This window comes from Melozone crissalis, unplaced genomic scaffold, assembly GCF_028551555.1.
Source record: "Melozone crissalis strain CALT ecotype California unplaced genomic scaffold, PUWL_Pcris_2 ptg000002l_1, whole genome shotgun sequence".
NCBI classification, from domain to species: Eukaryota; Metazoa; Chordata; class Aves; order Passeriformes; family Passerellidae; genus Melozone; species Melozone crissalis.
The window spans coordinates 20,703,710-20,724,735 of record NW_026535780.1 but is presented as its reverse complement, the minus strand read 5'-3'; the positions used below and the strand labels follow the sequence as shown (position 1 = coordinate 20,724,735).

Below are 21,026 nucleotides of genomic sequence, written 5' to 3'. Positions count from 1 at the left end.
AAATAGAACAACTTAGCTGATTTATAGGGCATTTACTGTAACTGTTTTTGGGAACAAACACAGCAGTCTTTTTTCTATTTCCTTTCCTCGGCAAAGAATCAGCACTGTCAGAAGTATCCATTAGCACAGTATTTCTCCAAGAATTCTGTCATACTGCTGTTATTACAGGAAAGACAAGAAAAGCAATCTCAGACAAGGACATATGACTTGGCAGACAAGTGAAAAAGAGATATCAGCCTAATATTCCAAGAAGAAACTTAGCTACTGCCAGCAAGCTGACAGCTACAGTTCATGTGCATCTGCTGTTTCTCTGGAACAGCATTTTGCAGAAGTGTGAAGTCAGACACTTTGCAATTCTAGCAAGTTAAGACATTAGAGAAAAAAACTCAGCACTCTGAATCCATATTAAAATAACCAAACAAGCTTTAATATGTTTTCTTCCAAGATCTAATATACAAATACAATGGTAATAATGTACTCTTCTTTTGTAAGCTTGGATGAAATATATTGAAGTCCACTTTCCGCATGTTATGTAAATAATCATCTAAAGCAACCTAGAAAAGAAGAAAAAGGCTTAATACACATGGTGCACACAAGTAATTAGGCATCAAGTTTAAAAAGCAATACGAGAAACTGAATGAGAAAATGTAAAAAAGGCTCAACAGTTTGCCTTTGCTATTAAATGGTAGTGTAATCATCACATTCCAAACATATAAAAAAGTCAAGTTTTGTGAAGAGAAGCATTATCTTTTAGTACACCAAACACCAAATTATGAAAATAGACAGGATTTGGGGCTTTTGCATTACCACAGCAGTCCACAAGCAAAGACATCTTGGGTGGAATGATGTAGTTAAAAGAGAATGATTAGAAGTGTTGATCAAAACTGTAAGGTTCTACAGTCAGGCACACATTATGATTTCTATGAGTTTTAGGTATTACATCCTCCCAAAATAAGATAGGTGAAGTGGTAGTTCCCCATGCTTAATTTGAATGCTCTTCACAAATCAGCACAGTTCTAAGTCCATCACTTAAAGAGTGCATATATCACACCCACCGTACAGAAAAAAGCAGGATACGCCTTCACAGGAACTTTCTTACTGAAAGATCTAGCCTAAAAGTAAATGGGGTAAGGTGGGAGGGAAAAACAAAACACAAAAAAAAGTACTTATCAGAAGAATTTAACATTTGTGATTAAACATCAAGTACTATATATAATGCTTAGAGACAACACACTGTATTACCAGCGTTATCCCTTTTTATTTTGACATCCTGAAACTGTAACATTTCATTCCATGAAAGCTGTGTACAAAAGTAGTTAAACAAAAGTATGTAATACTGGCAGAGGCTTGCAAAAATACTTACATGATTTGACAGAGCTCAATACTATAAACCAAGGTAAATTAGCATGCCTTGTTCCAACAAAGTCCCAAGATGCACCTGGTTTAGTAAATACAGGTTAACTTTTTTTTTTCCCCAATAGACAGATATGATGGAAGAACAGAAATGCATTTTTCTGAGTGCATCTTTTTGGTTCAATGTTGCCATCAGTCCCAGGAGTCCATCTGTAAATGCTTTGGTTATGTATCTGAGACATCGAAATGATCTCAGTTCCTCAGTATCCACATATAAAAATCTAAAGCATGGCTGTATCAAATCTGCAGTTTAAACTCATATTCAAGTCAGTACATCTAACAGAGCTGAACAAGTCTTCCTGTAATGCCTGTCTATAAAAACAAAACCCCTTCTTGTTTTGCCTTTTCTTACAGGCTAAAACAAACTAACTCTCTATAAATACTGATAAGAATGTGTGAGTTTGTAAAGTTTAGTTTTTCATGGACCTTTCCAGAAAACTGAGAAAATGAGCCTGAAACTTTAGGAGGAAAAAGATATCAATCTTTTCAGAAGACAAATTATTTTAAAAATTTCAGATATAATAACACCTGTGTGTGTATATCTATTTCTAAAACAGAAAAATGTTCTTCCCTGATCTAGTGCTCTGCCCTTCTATTATTAATTGCAAATGAAAAAATAAAGTAGTCTTGTTTGACCATCTCAACCCAGAAGGGGTCACATGTCATTCAGAAAGCATTTAATCTCCCTTGATAAACTGAGTCCCATAACGATGTAGGACAACTGAGACAAATGCAAAAAGCCAAAAGGGAGACCCTTTTTCACCAGAGGAACTGGGGAAGGGGTGCTGAAGAGAAAGAGGAGAATGTGTAAATGTATTTGTAGACTTTCAAAAGGAACACTGGGGGACTGACAGAGCATTTCCTTATATGCTTTTATGCTGATAAAACACAATTCCTAAGGAAAACTGCAATCTTCATTATCATATTTTGCCACCTGCTGGTCAGCAGCTGCAGTGTCAGGAAGACCTGACCATACTCCAGAAACCTTTTTCTCAAGATTAAGGGCCACATTACTACAGTATGCTTCATGTAACATGGCTGAGACTCCATTCAGCATTTCAGATTTAGGTGTCTTCTGGCTGTGAAACGGGGGTGGTAATTGCTACTCTCATCCTCTAAAATACATGGTTTGTGTAATAAATGCTGAGATAGCTCTCTGCAGGTTTGAACATTACCCTACCCTGTAATCCCAACTAAAACTAAGGATAAGTGGCTGTGAAGACCCTCAGGCAAAACAAAATGGTGATTTTATACAGCAGAACAGATGCATTTAAAGGCACCAGCCCATCATATTTACCTAAGGTCCTGAAATACCCAGCAAATGCTGCTAGCAAAAGCCCATTTCATCCATTAGGCAGAAAGTATCCTTGTCCTTGCATTAACAGAGACCATCTGATTATGAAGGAAGCCAGTACTCTGGTACTGCTGCCAGCTATGGCCAGTTCAAGTGGTTTGAACACTCTACAGTTCCTGCACTGTCCACAATTCACTGATGATGGGAGACTAGAAACAAGTATTCAGAGAAGAATTTTTTAAAAATTTTAATTAAGGTGATATAACCCACCCATTAAAAAACATACAAAGGGGAAAGAAAATGGGAGGAGTGCCAGGATCAACATTCAGTTGAATAAAATGCTAATGCTGCCCTAATCTGGTTTCTTGGTATTTATACTTTTCTCCTTAGTCTCCAATTACATGATCACATTGCATACTTTCCACAGGACCCTCCCAGTGCATAACATGGGCAGGGCTCTAGGAATGAAGTGGGAAGAAAGGAGGCCAGTTCTCTTCAGAAGTTGGTAGGCTCATGTTGGGAACCAGGGGACCAATGCACTATGAATTATCAAATTACCTGAAAGGTTCTGAAGAACCAAATGCTTTTTCTGCTTCTATCCCAAAGTTTTCACACAACACCAGCAACCAAATTTAAACATGTGGACCATAAATACACATTACTTATTTTCCATGCCATCCATCCCTGATATGAGGCATTTCAGGCCATGCACTTGGCATTTTTCTTAGCCAAAAGGCAATGGGTTTTACACACTGTACATTATGGGTTGAAGGGTGGAGAATAAAAAAAAAAAAAAATTCAGCTTGAACAAAGACAATTGACAGTTTTGATGTTGTACTTTGTCTCTGTTCCCTACTTCTAAATGGAATAAACAGTTTTCTTGGGCATGTGACCACAAAAACTGAGACATCAGGTTAAACAACATGAATAGGAATGCCTTAAATGTGAATTATAATTAGTGTATGAAAAGTAAAGCCAAAGGGTACAAAGAATCATAGAATGGTTTGGGTTGGAAGGGATCATCTGGTTCCAATCCCAGCCATGGGCAGGGACACTTCCCACTAGACCAGGCTGCTCAAATCCCCATGCAACCTGCCCTTGGACACTTCCAGGGATGGGGCATCCACAGTTTCTCTGGGCAATCTGTAACAGTGTCTCATCACCCTCACAGTAAAAAATTTCTTCCTAACATCTAATCTAAACCTGCTGTCACTCAGATTAAAGCCATTTCCCCTTGTCCTTAATGCCCTTGTAAGAAGTCCCTCTCTGGCTTTCTTGTAGGCTCCCTTTAGGTACTGGAGGGCTGTTACAACATATACACATTATTAACATAAAACAAAAACATTTATCAGCTCAGTAGGCACTGACTGAACAAACCAGGGATGCCAAATTTGACTTTCAGAAAAAAGATGAAGGGCTCCCCTATGTGGATTGCATAAGATACTGTGATCACAGGTAATGCTGTAATTGAGGATTATATTAATGGTGCAAATGCAGAGATAAATCTGGCATTTCTTTACTCTGAAGTGCTATCTTTCCAGACTACCTTGACTGGAACCACTGGGTGCAATACTCAAAGTGTACATGTACTTGTAGACGTAAGAAACTCTTTGTAGCACTTTGGTTTCCAGCTAGAGGCAGACAAAGCACTGCCAATAAAACATTTTTCTGCTTTTGTACTGGGCACTAGGCAAACATCTCATAACGCAGCTAGAATAAAAGCATGAAAGAAAAAACAGAGTAGAACTCTGCAGTTCTTCAGGGCCCATCATTCACTGTTCCAACCAAACAGACTTTCCTAATTGCCTTGGCTGCATGCCAGGAAAGAAATAAACAGAAAGCACCTTTCTCAACATAGCTTTGGGCATGGCTGGTCATGTCAGGGAATGAATCCCCCCTCCCACACACACGAACCAGCAGTTAAAGACAACATGCTCTGTTTTCCTGGCAGCCATTCCACGGTGAAATCCATATGCAGATGTTCTTTCTATGGTGCTCATCCCATGCTGGCACATTGCTGCATTTATAAAAGTCTACTAAAGTTTCTCTTCCAGTAATAATTCTTTTAGGCAGCATTTATATATATGAAATTGGACCTGGCTGTGAGTAAACTGTCTCCTGTACATAAAGATAATATTCATACAGAAGTAGTTGTAATATTTGAATCTTTAATGTGGTGGGATTTTTTTAGTGTAAACTCTCAAAATAAAAAAGGGCAAAGTATGTGAAGTTAAGTATGCAGCTTTAGGTCTTCTAACAACAAATGCTTTGTGAAGACTAGCATCAGTTATGTTTATTTAGATAAATAAAAGAAAAGGAATCTCACATGTTCTAGATGAATATGGGCCTGGCTGGCGATGTCATAAATTACATCTCTCACATTTTTCTCTTGCTTGCCTCTTATGAAATCCTCTTGTGAAACTCCATGCTAGACATAGGAAGGAAAACCAAAATCAAAAAAGAGAAAAAACCCTCTAAAAATATCAAGTTTCCATTTTTGCTTCTCAAAAACCTGTCCCAGCAATGAAGCTAAGGACTAAAGACTAAAACAGCCTAAGTGTTCTACCACTGCTCTCTCATTTTTAATTCCCCTTCTTTTGGTCAGTCACTTGGAACAAAATCAAGAAAACAAAGAGAACAGTTGGTACAGACTCTCTGCACAAGTTTGTTTCCTAAAATTTTGTGGTCAGTAAGATTACAAAGTCAGATTTCAAAGTTTGGAGGATTTAGATCAGTTTAGATACCCAATTTTTAAAACCATAATCCAAGAATCAATATAAAGCAGAAGACAGCCCTTAACAGTAACAGCTATCAAGAAGCCATGCTGGCTTTTGAATCTTGGGATTGGTGTGCACATCCCAGGCTCACAAAAAACCAACAACCAACAAAACATGAAACAAAGCCATCTCCAAAAACCAACCAACCAAGCCCAGAACCACCAGAAAAGAGCCAAAAAGCCAACTCCAAACTTATTCTTTGACTACAGTGACCAATGTTAACACAGAATATGGCATATTCAGAATTGCACCAGTTGCCCACGCCTCTCAACCACACTGAGGCATGTGAGAGCTGTATGAAGGTGGGCAGAAAGGATTCACAGGAGGTACAGAGTCAGGAGAACTCCACAATTCTTGCCAGCAGCTGAAAAGCTTACAAGATTGTCTGCACAGAAGGGATACAAGCTGTTTTTACAGTTTCACTGCAGAACACCTTCCATGGCAAGGAATGACTGAATTTTCAGGCTATGTTTGAAAAGCTGAAAACTTGGAAGGCCTCCCATAACACGCAGTCCCAGAAGGGCTGAAAGGAGAGTGCAATTCCTTTCTGTTGTCTTACAACCCTGACCTATATTAGTATCTTTAGTATCTGACCTATATTAGTACCTTAGAATCATTTTTTGCAGCTACCTACATTACTAGACTTCCAATTCAAATTTTTAACTGTATTAAAATTATATTCATAAAATACTAACACAACCACCTTAGGCATCACCATAATTGTGTAAATTTTGGTTAAGTTGAAAAAGAACAGTATTAGCATCTAAAAATAAAGACTGGAAATGAAGGACTAATAGCTGAGATGCCTACAGATTAAACCATGGAATATTAATGAAAAATTCCAAGCTTTAATCTCATTTTATCTAAACTGACAGATCTGCTAAATTCCAGTGTAAATCTGATGTACAGTTTAAATTGGAGGGCTATATGATCTCCTAGAAATGTATGGAATATAGGCCTGTAACTGTAAAATGTGGAACAGGAAAAAACCCACAAACCACCAGCACATTATGAAAAGGTAATAAAGAGAAGCACAAAAAGATTGTTTAAAGTAAAATTTCTCACAGTGCTTCCTTTATGGTGATAGGAAAAGAAAAAAAAAGGAAAAACCCCATATCCAACTCCAAAACACAAACCCCCAGGACCCATTCTGTATATGCATTTTTATACATTATTGGAAAAATTCCTGAAACCTAAAATATTAATACATTTAATAATAACAGACAAACCCCTAAGGGAAATCTTGAGTTTCTTGAAGTTTCTTGAAGATCACTGCTCTCACTTCCCAAAAGATATAAAGCTATAAAGCCGTGACAATTAGCAGGCCACAGCAGAATGAGTAAAAATAAAGAAAAAACATACCATTTCTTTCTGGCCTAATAAATTATGATCTCATACTTAGCCTTGAGAAACAGAGATAGAAAAACTACACTGTACAATTCCAGACTATTTGCTTCTCTTACCAACATACAAATGTCCATGGGAAGAAAGACCTTTTGTCTTGTACAGTGATAAGGAGTTGCTCTCAAACAGGTAACTATGCCTTGTGCTTTCCCAATGTGACTGGCTGCATGGTCAGCATGGATGTCCCTCACACCTAAAATTGCAGAAACAATATGTTTAGAAACATGCAGTCAGGCCTGTTGAGGGGTATGGTCTTCTCTGATGTGTATCACAGTCATACTTTAGGAAAGCTACATGCATTGGTCCATGATAGAACTGTTCATGTGAATAAACTGCTTTGAGATCTCAACTCAGAGGTGCAAAACCGCAGGAAAATTCATTCATTTCCACATTCAGGAGCAAGATGCCTCTTGTTGCAGTATCTGCAAAGGGTATACTTAGCAGAGCAGCACCTATTCAGATATATAACACTGGTACACAAACTCACTTTCATTGGCATATCCTCTCCCAGGATAACAGTATTCCAAGAATTGCTTTTCCTGCCAGAAAAAGTCATTCAAGTGTGAGATTTCTGACAAGCATTAATGCTTTCAGTGTGGTTTCATGATTAGCTGCAGCTGATTCATCAGTGTAGTGAAGTCAAAGAGAAATGATCCTGTGCTTCACTTCCCAAACCCATTTCTCTGCCCCTTCCCTTGTGCTGTCAGGAGCAATGAGGCAAACTGAATCAGATCAACAAAACCACAGAAAACTAATGTTAGCTACTGCACAGACACATAAACTGTGAGAACTGAAAGAGGAAGGTGAGTGGGGCAGAGCAGCACCACTGCTCTTCATGGCAAGACCATACAAGCTTGGCTTAGACTGATTATAAAACTGAGCTAGGATGAAATGAAAATTTGAATTAAAAATTACAAAAACTCTTAACAGAAGCAGCATTCTACAAAGAAAGCAATGAGGATACAGCAATTACAGATCAATGGGCCTAACTGACATCTGGAAATAACATTGAGGGTACCAGATTCACTGCAGAAGCCTGTCTGGGTCTTCAGTGGGTCTCAGAATCCTCTGTGAAAGACTGACTATACCCACACTACAGGAACTGATTTTAGCAATGGCAGCAGAAAGCAAAGTGTGGCTTGGAGGAAACAATGGATATTATTTACTAACTACTTAAGTAATTAGTTAGAGAGCACAAATATTAGTATTTTTAAATTACAGGAGTTGAGAGGAAGCACCAGGACTTCAGATGACAGGATTACCAGCCAAAATGAGCTTGACAAAAGAAACAATCTGAAATCAGCAAGAATATAACAGCACTAGTACTGGGAGAGTACACATTGGGAGAGATACAACAGACTGGTCAGAAATAAGGAGTCTAAAGAGCACAAGAAATTTAGCAAACATGACCTGAATGAAACCAGGTCCATCTAGTCTAGAAAACAGTGCTGATGGGCAACCAAGAAAGGGGCTATATTTGATTAGTTTCTCAATTTGTGGGGAAAAATAACAAAAGTTAACTGTTTAATATGCAGTGGAGGAGACTTTTGCTTAGATATTTTGTTACATTTGTATATTTAAGAGAAGTTAAATATGACAACAGAAGACTTAAAATATCCAGACTCTCCATACAGATTTTCAAAAACAGTTTTATCTGATTTGTACAAGGAGCGAGTGATCCAAGCATGACTGAACTTATTCAGGATTTCTCAGAATGGAAGACACTGGCATTTCTCATGGTCCTACATTTCTTCAATAAAAGATTCAGAAAGATATTTGCAACATTTCACTGACTTCCTAGTGAGGAAGCAAACATCAGATGTTAAGAAATAAGTTCCTCAATTCTTTCAAAGAAGAATGTACTCACCATCTCTCTCTTTTTACTTCTCCTTTTTCTATTTTTTTTAAACTTTTAGCATCAGTATTTGCCTTTCATCAGATTAGTCTGACAAGCAAGAGGAAAATATTGCCACTACAATACTAAACACTAAATAATAATAGTAACAATAATGATATTAACAATATTCATAATATTAATAATAATTTGGGGGTTTTTTCACCTTTTTTTTACATCCAAGCTCATATTGCGAATACTTCCATAATGCAAGAGATACCTAAATGAAAATACCCTTTTCTTCACTACTAATGAAAAGTTCTTTCCCAATTTGTGGTTCTTACATTAGACATGACACAGACAGTAGCTCTTGATCACAGGGATCATTTTGTTGCATTTTTTTCTAGCTCTTCAATTACTGATAGTTAAGCTACTTCTAGGAAGAGGAGAGGATTCAGACCCAAATTTAAAACATCACCAAAGGAAGTTTGTAGGTTGGGAAGTTGGCTCTTTCAAGACAATCAGTGTCCATCACTGCAATACAGAACAACAGCTGCAGGATACCTACAGCGCTTTGTATTCTGATAAGCAGGAATAATTGAAATACAGTGAAGAGCTGAATTTTCCACATGCTGTAGGAGGAGCAAGAACAGAGAAAACCAAGCAACAAAGAACAGTAGGAAACTGCACTTCAATGAGCTCTGCACTGAGCAGCTTCCAAGGAAAGTAGCGTTCTAGGACAGCTGCAGTACAATTCCACATTTATAGTTCAGCATTCAAAAGATATCTGAAATTCTAGCTAGGACAGCTTTTACTGAAATTAAACTCCAGTAGGAAAAGAAAAGGCTTTTTGAAATATCAGTAAATATTGTACTTGCACTAATGAGTCATCAGCAAAACCGAGAAAGGTGAAAACACCTACCCAGTGTTTCCAAGGTGAGGTACAAGAGAGCACTCTGAGTGTTCTCAGCGTATGTTTCCAGCTCCTGGATGTTACGGTACGGCCGATCATCCAAATTCTTCTCCTGGAACATAAACATGGAGCTTCAGTAGAATGCAAACATAACTGCTGTTTGTACAGGCTTATTACTACGGCCATGTCAACCTAATGCACCACCAAAAACAAAAAAGGACAAAATTGAGAGACTGAGAGAGAGTATAAAGTCAGATAGAAGCACTCATTAAAGCTTATAGCAAACCTAACAAATAACTACGCTCAACTGCGGCCAAGGAGCAAATACAACTTTCTGCAATAATACGAAATCAGAATTCTCCATAAAAAAGGAAACAGCAAAACCAAAACATCATATGGTATTCTTACATTATAGGGTTGTCAATATTTAATTTGCATCTGAAGCAGAGAGAAATTTAGAAATTTAAATTTAGGAATGTATTTTTTAAAAACATAAAGTAAATCTATGAAATGCACAGAAGTGTTAAATTCATGTAAAAACCCAGAGATTCATAGAATCATAGAGTGGTTTGGGTTGGAAGGGACTTTAAAGATCATCTAGCTCAAAGTTCTCTGCCATGGACATGGAAACCTTCTACCAGACCAGGCTGTTCAGAAGTCCACCCAACCCCTGAACACCTCATAAAGAGCCCACAACCTCTTTGGGCAACCTCTTCCAGTGTCTCACCATCCCCATAGTAAACAGCTTCTTTCTCAGAACTAATCTAAACCTACCCTTCTTCATCTCAAGGCCATTCTCTCTTGTCCTATCACTACATTCCCTTATCAAAAGTCCCACTCCAGCTCTCGTAAGCCCCTCCCAGGTACTGGAAGGCGCTCTAGAGGTCTCCCCAGAGCCTTCTGTTCCCCAGAATCAACAGCCCCAAATCTCTCAGCCTGGACACAGGAGAAGTGTTCCAGCCCTCTGAACAACTTAGTGGTGCTAACAAATAATACATCCAAAATAATAAAATACACCCAAAACCGTAACATCCTCCAGCATTCCTCCTGTCCTAGTGGTTTCTATGCTTAAAATATACCATTCTAAAGACTAAAAAAGTCTTAACATTAAGAAAGTCTGAAGTCTTTCATAGCAATGACTCTCTGCAAGTAACTGACCATCAACTTGCTCAATTTATAGCTTCATGAGACACTTTAGCAGCAAAATTAGCTTAGGAGATTCCTGCTTTTCATTCTTGTCCTTGTGTCAGAGTTTGTAGCAACATCACTGTACCAGTGATGCTCTTAACCTTGTTTTTCCCAAGAAAAAAGGTGGCTATTTTAAACTTCATGTGATTTGAATGGTCCAGTTTACACCACTGCTTAGAAAAAACTCCACAGCCATGATAAGGAGTAGCATGAAAGTGTGGCAGAAGGGTTCAGATAGGTCATTTAAATTTTGAGATTTTATATCCACATGAATTCACAAACTACATCAATTTAAGACAAAAAATAAACAAAGGATTCTATTAGCCATTTTTGAAGAAAGAACAGAAACTATGAAGAGTAGGATCAAGGAAGAATTTTTTACAATGTAGCAGTATAATTTTTAAAGAGAAATACTACTGTCTGGAAAATTACATAAGCTTTTTTTTACATGCAAACCTATAAAAATAAGGAAAAGAAAACCCAAATATGACTAAAGCCAGAATCAGTCTCTGAAGGGTAAATACTTACTCTTTCATCTATGATCTTCATGAACCACATTTTAGTCAAGTTATGCCTCTTGACAGCCTGAAAATTATAAAATAAAACCTCCTCGTTAATGTATACAAAGTGATGGCAGTACTGCATTCTGAAGGCTGAAATACATTTCAGGTATTTAATACAAGATTTGTATTCACTGGGTTAAATTAAAGTGGCAAGTCAGTGGAAAATGAGAATCTTCTTCAAATACAAAAATTTTCAACTGGCATTTACAGCAAGTTGCTGCACACAGAAAATGAAATATCAGACATCATGCCAGCAAACTAAAAGCATTTCTTTAAAAATGTTTATGAAATTAATTTATTCTTGGAGTCATATGTTCCCACAAAATATTTGCAGATAACTATGTTCACTTTCCAAAAAGAACAGAGTTTCCTCCAGAGCCTAGCAATAAAAATATTTCCCCTGTAAATTCTCAAGAAAATGTCAGCACAACATACCAATACATACTGTAAAGACAGAATGCTAACAAAGCAATACAATTAATATTATAGGTTTGTTTAAAGAAATATTGCACAGCATCTCATATTTACACATTCTTCTTTCGGTTCTTGTCTTATATTTGATTTCCTTCCTGTGCCACTTCATTCTATCAACTTACCTTCAATCCTCTTAATTCCACACTTTTAATTTTTAGAACACATTTTCAGAAAGGCTACAATCACATGTGAAAACATCTATAAACAAAATTTAGGGAGCAGATTTCTCACTGTTTAGTCCTCATTGCTCACTTTCAACTTCTTCTTTACATCTATCATATTAGTAAATATTTTTCAAGGTTTTACAAGACCAGATCTTCTAGATTCTATAAAGTACTTGGTATATGAAAAGGAAAATTTTAAGTTATAACTACAAATATTGTTTTTTAGTCTCAGTTGTTCACCTCACGTATCATTTTGTAAATGAAATCCTTGGAATACTAACAGGTCAAAACTTAAAGGACCAAACTCAACTATGCTAAATTACCCAATTTGTACATTACATCCATTACTTCATTCAAACACATGGGTCCTCATTTCTCAGAAGTTTGAAAAATTGGCTTCTTCCACAGAAATGAACAGAGAATTAGGTCTCACTTTTCATACGTTCAAAACAGACAGAAAAGATCACGCATCATACAGTTGCTGTGTAAGTTTATATTAAAGTCATCAAGAGGTGAGCTATTAATAATTCTAGAAATACTATTAAAGGCTACTTGTCTACTTTACTAATGTATAAAAATTTGGAACCTACATGCAAGTATTCTGGGATATATAAAACTTCAGGAACACGTTTAAGCATCATTAACTTAAATGTATTCTGGAAAATCACATTGTCCTCATATAAACTCAACAGCAACAAAGGAATATACATAGACTATGCCGTACAAAGACACGTTAATTCTACTAACAGCTCTGCAATACTTGTGAGTTCAGGTGTCTTTCCAAATCCTTTTTTCTAAGAATTGCAATGACATTCTTGGATATTTGTGAAGTCATGGGCTTCAAATAGGTCACTCTTGGGGTATTTGCTGAAATGTGGAAATAAAATCCCATCTGCAAAAGTTACCAAGTCACATTGAATTGTTAGTTCACTCCAGTGCTCTGCAGTGCTTAGAGCTATCAGAGCTCCTAAAATTACTTTCTAAATTATTTTTCATCATCTTATTTTGCAAGCAGTTTTGTCTGGAATGTATTATATTGGTCTTCCTTTATTAGAATCATACCTGAGGTGAAATCTCACCAAAGACCATTCTTCTTCCACTTCAAAACCAATTTTCTGTTTTGTGAGAAGGGAGTACATCTGGCAGTCTTAGCTACTGGAGAGGGTTGCAATTGGTACCCCAGAATCAGAACAACTTCTATCTGAATACTGTACTGGTTTTGGCTGGGATAGAGTTAATTTTCTTCACAGCACTTTTATGGTGCTGTGTTCTGGATCTGTGCTGGAAACAGTGTTGTCGGTTAGAAGAGATGCCACACAGCACACACAAAACATTGACATCACTTCCCACAGTAATATTAAAGCAGATTTTAGGACAAGAAAGGTGTATTTTACCCTCCACAGCTCTGTAGCAACGGGCTGATGTGGTGGGTTATCACTGTATATGTCCTCCACAGCGTCCCTCCAGAACTGCATCCGCATCAAACCTGTTGTCTTCTGAGTTATGGAGTCTTTAATCTGGAAAGGACACATCCGGAGTGAAATTCAGTGTCTTTAACACACTTGGTCTATCTATGCTGAAAAGACAGACACAGGACACAGTCAAACTCAGAAGAGAAACAGCTCAGTTCTGAACTGACATTTATTCCTCATAAAGCTTCGGAACACTGCATAGAGTAAATGTAAAATCTTTATCACAACCTGATTTTGAAACCCACAGAGATTAAATGCTGGGTAACCCTCACTTTAGCTTTAGGAAGGAATAAAAGCAGTGGTGACAGCAGCGAGGGAGGGCACACCATGGGCTGCCAGAAGCACAGCCTACAGAAGCTGGTCAGGGATTTTGCCTGGTCAGCTCATTTCCTGGATCGCTCCCTTCTGGCAAGCACTGCCAACCTTCCTGGTTGCACTGGCAGTTTCTGGGCACCTTGCAAATCAGAGAGACTGCAGCCACTCCTCTCCCACAACTCTCTAACTACAAACTTCCCTCCTGCAGCCTTTTCATCACCTTGCTTCTGCCAACAAAGGCTTGGTTCTGATTATAGCATCCCATTTTTTGAGCAACCTGTTACAGTTAGGATTTAGCTGCACTTTACCCATTAACTGCACGTGAAGCCAGGATTTAGATACAATCACATAACAGTATCAAGAACCACTGCCTGTTTGCTATAACTTGATTTTAAAATGCATAAAGAAAAGGTCATAAAAATTATACACATAAGCAAAATAACAGGGCAGGCTGGGTAATTTCCATGGGCCATTCAAAACTGGAGGTTTGTACTGCACTATTTATTCATGGTCCTTGACTGTATGAAAGTTAACCTTGGCAAAACACCACTGACTACAGAAAGAGAGAGTACTTACAAGCGTAACTTAGAGTATCAAAATTCTTATTTTCAATTTCCAGAGTTCACAAATGTATTTTAATACCTGCCTGAGCCAGTTCCACATTGAAGGCTCTCAAGGCAAAAGCAGAGGTTCGAGATTCCACAGGCAGCAGCAGAGAACACAGAAACCCTTCATAGTCACGCTTCCTATAAAAGAATCAAAATGCGCATTTGTTATTTATAGCTCTAAGTCAATTGGAGGTGCTATTCCTTAGCACTGAACTCCTGAAAGAGTCGCAGTAAGTTATAGCTCAAAACTCTGACTTTGCAAAAGTAGCAGCTTTTAGGCTTGTTTTAAAGTAAGACCAACTCCAAGAGAGAGTGCAGGCTGCTTGAACTCTCAGTGCACCTCTGAATTCCACATCTCAAGATATCTGGCTGAAGGCATGGAGCAAGGCTGTGGCAGAACTGCAAATAGAATCCAGATTGTCCGACTTGCAGGTTTCTGTTCCAAACACGAAACCACATTTCTTTAGAAGACTGTTCTTTGGAGCTTGGCAGAAGAGTGCTTGCTGAACCATTAAGTTTTTGTTTACTGGCAACTATATTCAAAGCATAAAACCTCAGGGAGTTGGCAGTTTTGCTGCAGGTAGCTCCTTGCCAACCCAGAGTGATGTGCCTTCGCTTGGCCACGTGGGTGTGTGTGCCACAAAATTAAAAACACAGTGCTCAGAACCATGAACTACAAAATCACTCCAGCTAACAAAAACACCTGACCACCTCTGAAAAGCTAAACTGCTTGTTTTGAACAACATTTTTGTGTACTTTCTGATAAGCCTGAAACCTGATTCTTGCTTAGAACAAGATGAACTCCCAAGTTTGGCCTGAAGAGTGGAGAAGCAGATTGTCAAGGAAAACACATGCACTCATTTTCAATAAGTTTGCTGTTCTCGCATGTACTCATATTTCTTTTGAATACGATCTTAAAATAGAAACCCAAACTAAACCCAAAGGTTATTAGGGTTACTACTTTTAGCATCAAACAAAAAGGAAGTGAAGTTTAACAGAGATGCTTAACCCTACAATACACAGCAGCTGAAAACTAGCAAATGCTGTTGTCAGACTCTTTTAGACCTCGATGCAAATACAGAAATATCAACCCAAAAAAATTACATTTTGGAGCTGTAGTAGGCTTTAAAGGACACCATATTACAGAACAGATACATTAAATCTCCCTCAGTTAGGACACTTTTTGAAAAATATTATCAGCTCAAAGCCTAGTATTTTTTTCAAGACTTATTGTAGAAATACCAGTATTGTCCACCCTAGACAGAGCTGCATGGTTTATAGCCACATTTTCCCAGTTCCAGTCTGTCTGTGTTGTTCACACAACACAGAACCACCTCTACTTTCAAAAAGGAAACAAAGAAATATGTTACACAAAGTACAGAGCAACACAATAGAGAAAATTGTCTTCCCTCTGGTAATGCTGTTGACATGGTGGGGTTTTGGTTGCTTTTTTCCAATTATTCCAAGCTCAAAAATTTAGTGCATCAAATCCATTAAGCCTCAGTAAAATAAAATTGATATTGCTGTAGATCACATTCTACCCCAACCTTCTTCATGTATGAGCATAAGAACTGTAGAAAGGAAGGAACGACCTTAAGTCAGGTATTGACTTTATTGATAGATAAGTTGAGGTTTTTCAAATAAATATAAGCTTATATATAAACCCACAGCCAGAAGAAAAATTAGTATTGGTCATAACTGGACTTTTCATATAATGAATGTGTAATAAAGGTATCGATCCACAAGCTTGTTTTTGAGACCAGGCATCCCTGACAGTAAGGGACATAAAACATACCTATAAGGAAAACATTTTTTTAGTCAAATATCTTGAAGTGAATTCAGTTGTTTAAAGAAAAAGGAAGACCAAAGAGAAAGGGCATCTTCCATATTCCAAAAACAAATATACATTATAAAAGCACAACTCAGTTGTACTTCCTAATGTGTTGGAGACTCAAATTCAGAACTAAGGAGTTGCTGACACTTCCATAGCCCCAAGTGTTTTATTACTGTTTGAATAATTCCTTCCACTTATTTTTTATAGTTATTATTTCCAAGCAATAGTTGAACTACTGGGAACAGCAGCTTCAATTAAATAATGCCAAAAGCATAACCACTTTTCATTTTACTATTTTGAATGCTTGTGTATTTTTCTAATTAGTCCTTTTATCATTTAACAAAAATACATATAAAAAAAGTTTTAATTCAACCATCTCATTGGAACCTAACTATTCTGTCCATAATTGCTTGTTACTGGAAACATTTCACCTGCAGATGTTAACTTTACCTGTGTATTGGCTGTACACACAGCCTCTGGTCTCCTGAGTGTCAGGGAAATGAATCCTGGGTAGAATAACTAGGAAAAGAAAGCTTATTCTGAAAATCATGAAAAATGCAATGTGGCTGTGCATTCTGGTGCATCTGTACGGGTCAGCTTCTTGCTGCTGCACTGAACATTTAAGATTGTCCCATTTCTTTCCCTCAGTTTTCCTACCTCAAACATTACTGCAGACCACACACATCTTTCTGTCTTTTTACAAGCACCAGTTTGGAGAAGATAATCCTGTTCCACTCTGTCTATGCACACATGGAAACCTTCTCCCAGCTTTTGTCAATCATCTGGAAAAACAGTATCCAAAGAGAAGTTACCTAGGTCTTTACTGAGAAACTTGTTTAACATCTTACTTTACAATGAACTGAATTCCTGGGAACTCCAAAGCAGCCAAGGGGCCCTACACATTGTTTGCAGCCCAGAATCCAAGAAGGAAAAGTGACCTGACCTGGAAGTGTCTGACTGCACTCTGCCCCTCTTGGAGCGTTTTGGGTTTGACAAAAAAAAAAAAGGATGTTTTGGAAACATAGGCCTCCTCTTGCGTTTACGACAGAGAAAGTACTGAGCTGCTCCAGCTGTCAGATGTCCTCTGACCGCAACTCTTTATCCCGTTTTTCCAGGGAGCGCTCAGCAAGCATGGCTAGTTCTCAGTAGCCAGGATTTGAAAACAGCCAATGTTTTTAAACATCCACTTCGGTGATTTCGCTCTCCAAAACACCGATACAAGGGAACAAGAACGTTCCGTTCTTCCGAAGGAACGCAGCCACAGAGGGGGAGGGCACTGCCGTGGGAGGCTGCCCAGCACGGTGGCGGAGCGTCCCTCCCTGGGCACATTCAACACCCACCGGGACACGCTCCTGTGTAACCTGCTCCAGGTGACCCGGCATGGGCGGGGGTTGGACTGGATATCTCCAAAGGTCCCTTCCAACACAGACGAATCAGTGATTCTGTGTGCAGGCTGAATCATCCACGCGGCCTAAATATGCGCCGGGTTTCAATGCTCCCGACACGGCGCGGTCCCGCCGGCCCACCCCGGCCGGCCACACGGGCTGTTTTCGGGCCCCGGAGAGCCCGAGGGCGGCCTGGGCAATCCCAGCCATCCTTTCCGGGAAGTCGTCAGCGTTCCCGTCGGCTGGGAAGCGCGGCCGAGCCTTCCCAGGCCGGGCTCGCCGCCCCGCTCTGCGGAGCGCGCACCCCCGCGCCTGCAGCCCCCCGCGGCGGGCACTCACCGCACCAGCTCGGCACAGTACTGCACCGCTCCTCCGGCCGCCGGCCCGCTCCAGCCCGCCGCCGCCGCCCTCCCGCCGAGCGCCGGCGGCCGCGCCAAGCGGCGGCCGATCCCACCACGCCGCAGCGCTGCCCGCGCCATGCTGCCCGCCATGGCCCCGGCCCCGCCGCGCCGCGCACGGCCGCCGGCAGGGGGCGCACGGCCGCCGGCAGGGGGCGCCTGCGGCCGGGGCGCTGTGGGGGCGCGCGGCGCTGTGTGCGCTACGAATGGCGCCCGGCCCAGGCCGGCAGCGCCTCAGCGTCCAGAGCCTCCCGAGGCGAATCCCTCCGCTCCTCCCGCACAGTGGCTGGAAAAGGCCCAGCGGAAAAGGAGCTCGGGGTGTTGGTTGGCAGCTGGCTGAACATGAGCCAGCGTGTGTCCGGGTGGCCAAGAAGGCCAATGGGTCCTGGCATGCATCAGCGGTGGTGTGGCCAGCAGGACCAGGGCAGTGAGAGTACTGGGCACTGGTGAGGCCGCACCTCAAGTGCTGTGTCCACTTCTGGGCCTCTCACTACAAGAAGGACATTGAGGGGCTGGAGCGTGTCCAGAGAAGGGCAACAGAGCTGGGGAAGGGTCTGGAGCACAAGTCTGATGAGGAGCAGCTGAGGGAACTGAAGGCGTTTAGCCTGGAGAAAAAGCTCAGGAGGACCTTAATGCTCTGTGCAAGTGCCTGAGAGGAGGTTGTAGCCAGGTGGGGCTGGCCTCCCAGGTGACAAGTGACACAACAAGAGGAAATTGGCATAAGCTGTGAGAGGATGTTTAGGTTTCACATTAGGAAGAATTTCTTCACAGAAAGAGTGATTAGATATTGAAATGGGATGCTCAGAGAAATGGTGGAGTCACTGTCCATGGAGAAATTTAAGGAAAGACTGGACACAGCATTTAGTGCCTTGATCTGGTTGACATGGTGTTTGGTCAGATTGGGCTCGATGATCTCAGAGGTCTTTTCCAACCTAATTTATTCTGTGATTAAGTTTTTAAACCGGGTGCCCAAAAAAGTCAAGGAAGCTGAATTGTAAAAGCCTCCCTGTTTTGGTCAGTGTGGCATAGGAGCGGCTGCGGGACTGAAAAGCCACAGGTGTGCTGTGTGAGGCGGAAAGGCAGAGCAGTTCTGCCCAGGCAACAAAGCTAGCCCCAGGGCTCCATCCTTGGTAAAATGTGTTCAAGCTTTACAGCAGAAGCCCTGTTTCCTCCTCTTAGCTGGCAGAGGGGTTCCTCACCATACAGGCTGGCTGGATTTTAACTGGAGACAGAATGGTTCTGTTAGCCATGTAGTCATGGACAGAACAGCTTCCTCAAAGTTTGGCCTGTATGAGGATAAGACAGCAGAGTCATCAGAAATGGCGCTATGCTTAAAAGCAGTTTCATCTTAAAACTACATCTACTAATAGTTACCTATTAGTAACTACCCCAATCTAGCTTTGCAAGAAGAGGCACAAGAGCAGTCTGGCTCTTCTTTCTATCCCCAGCCATGCCATCCTCCTCCTTGGTGCCGACTTTGATCTTCATTTTATGGCACAGGGAATTAAACCAGTAAAGACACATCCACTGCTCACTTTCATTTTTCATGAGTTCCTTTTCTGCCAGTTTGGTGCCTTCAGTTAGTTCACTGCATGGTGAGCTGGGCCGTGGGCTGTGGTCTGAGGAGAGGGTGGGCTCTCCTGGGCTGTGGGCAGCAATACATGTGTTCATTAGCTCAGCTGCAAAGTGAAGCCATGCAGCAAATACAGGGAGAGTTTTGAGTGGGCAGTGATGTTCAAGGGACAAGGCATCTATTTGGAAATCAGAGCAAGCCTTTATTCTGTGTCACAGAGACGAGGAAGAGAAAGAGGTTAGGGATCACACTTTAACATTATTTATTTTATTGATTAATGGCCCTTGTGGGCTTACTCTGAGCCTTTCTTCTTCCCTTTTTCTCATATCTAAAGTTCTCTCTGTCTTGAAACTCTGAACCTTGTTTTAAACCCTTGCTATGCCTTGAGCAGGATTTATTGTTTGTTAGGGCACCCAAAGAAGGTCATTTAGCATTGGGTGGAGGCTGAAATTTGCTGTTGTTTAAGTTTTCAGGGAGAACCCCTAGATAAACGAATCCAGCTCTTTCAGCTGCTGCCAATTCCTGGCAGAAGGGTTACATAAACATACTCTAAACCTCAAGGGTGTTATAAATAAATCTTATAAAATACTAACTTTTTTTTAGTCTCTGAACAAAAAGGGTGCTAAACTGATTTAAACTCATAGTAAGAAAGGAATAAACCAGTTGTTTGTATAAAATATTAATCCTGACCTTGTTCTCAGTCATTCGTTTCTTACTGTTCTGTACCTTTACTGTTCTTATTAAAGTACTTCTTTTTTCTTTAAACAAATATTTTAAGTGTCATGTGTAATTATTGAAAATCTTCCTCAAGACTGTGTAGATTCTAGTAAGTTAGCTTTTTGTGCCACCAGCTCAGTGGGAGTAAGGATTTGGCTTAATGTTTTAGCAAGTTTTTAACACTGTAGATGAAAATTGAAGCATTGTAAGAGTCATCTCCAAACTTATTTTTCATTATCTACCTATGTTAAAAAGCACATTCCTTCACCTTTTTCAATATTTCTCAGAAGCTGAAAGGTGACCACCTCTCTGATATGTACTTCTTGCTGAATATTTTGTCCCACTGACTCCTCAGACAAAACTGAAATCCTTGGGCAGCAGTGCTAGTGACAGCAATGGCTGGTTTGGGCAGAGATAGTTCAGTTATTACTCTAACCTGTCATTTCTGGGAAAAAACCCCAAGTTCTGTGTCAAGGAAATACTAATCAGTTATAACCCACCCTTGTTATAAGATCCAGATTCAATTTGTCAACAGAGAAATGGAAAAGAGCCCTCAGATGTCCCATTGGCCAGACAGAGGCTGAAGTTTAGAGAGCCTACATATGCTCAAGGAGACACAAAAGTCTCCATGCTGAGGAGAACAGAGCAGGGAGGAGAGAGATCTCCCCCAGAATATCCAGGGACTGGAGGCTGGGGAGTT

General features: G+C 40.1%; 1 protein-coding gene across 4 annotated transcripts; it reads right to left on the bottom strand.

The window, feature by feature from the left end:
- Nucleotides 1–405: 405 nt before the first annotated feature.
- Nucleotides 406–18,129, bottom strand: NDUFAF6 (NADH:ubiquinone oxidoreductase complex assembly factor 6). Of its 4 annotated transcripts, none has more exons than XM_054269805.1 (10): nt 17,978–18,045; nt 16,911–17,035; nt 14,454–14,557; nt 13,419–13,600; nt 11,352–11,408; nt 9,645–9,747; nt 6,948–7,081; nt 5,034–5,135; nt 1,056–1,112; nt 406–554 (listed from the first exon to the last, which is right to left on the bottom strand). In XM_054269805.1, the coding sequence occupies exons 4-10, from the start codon at nt 13,554–13,556 to the stop codon at nt 426–428; spliced, it is 720 nt and encodes a 239-aa protein (XP_054125780.1). In that variant the 5' UTR covers nt 13,557–13,600; nt 14,454–14,557; nt 16,911–17,035; nt 17,978–18,045; the 3' UTR covers nt 406–425. The 4 variants fall into 4 exon arrangements, with proteins under 4 accessions (XP_054125780.1, XP_054125771.1, XP_054125787.1 ...); XM_054269796.1 differs by having other exon boundaries at nt 13,419–13,541; XM_054269812.1 differs by having other exon boundaries at nt 14,458–14,557.
- Nucleotides 18,130–21,026: the final 2,897 nt, after the last annotated feature.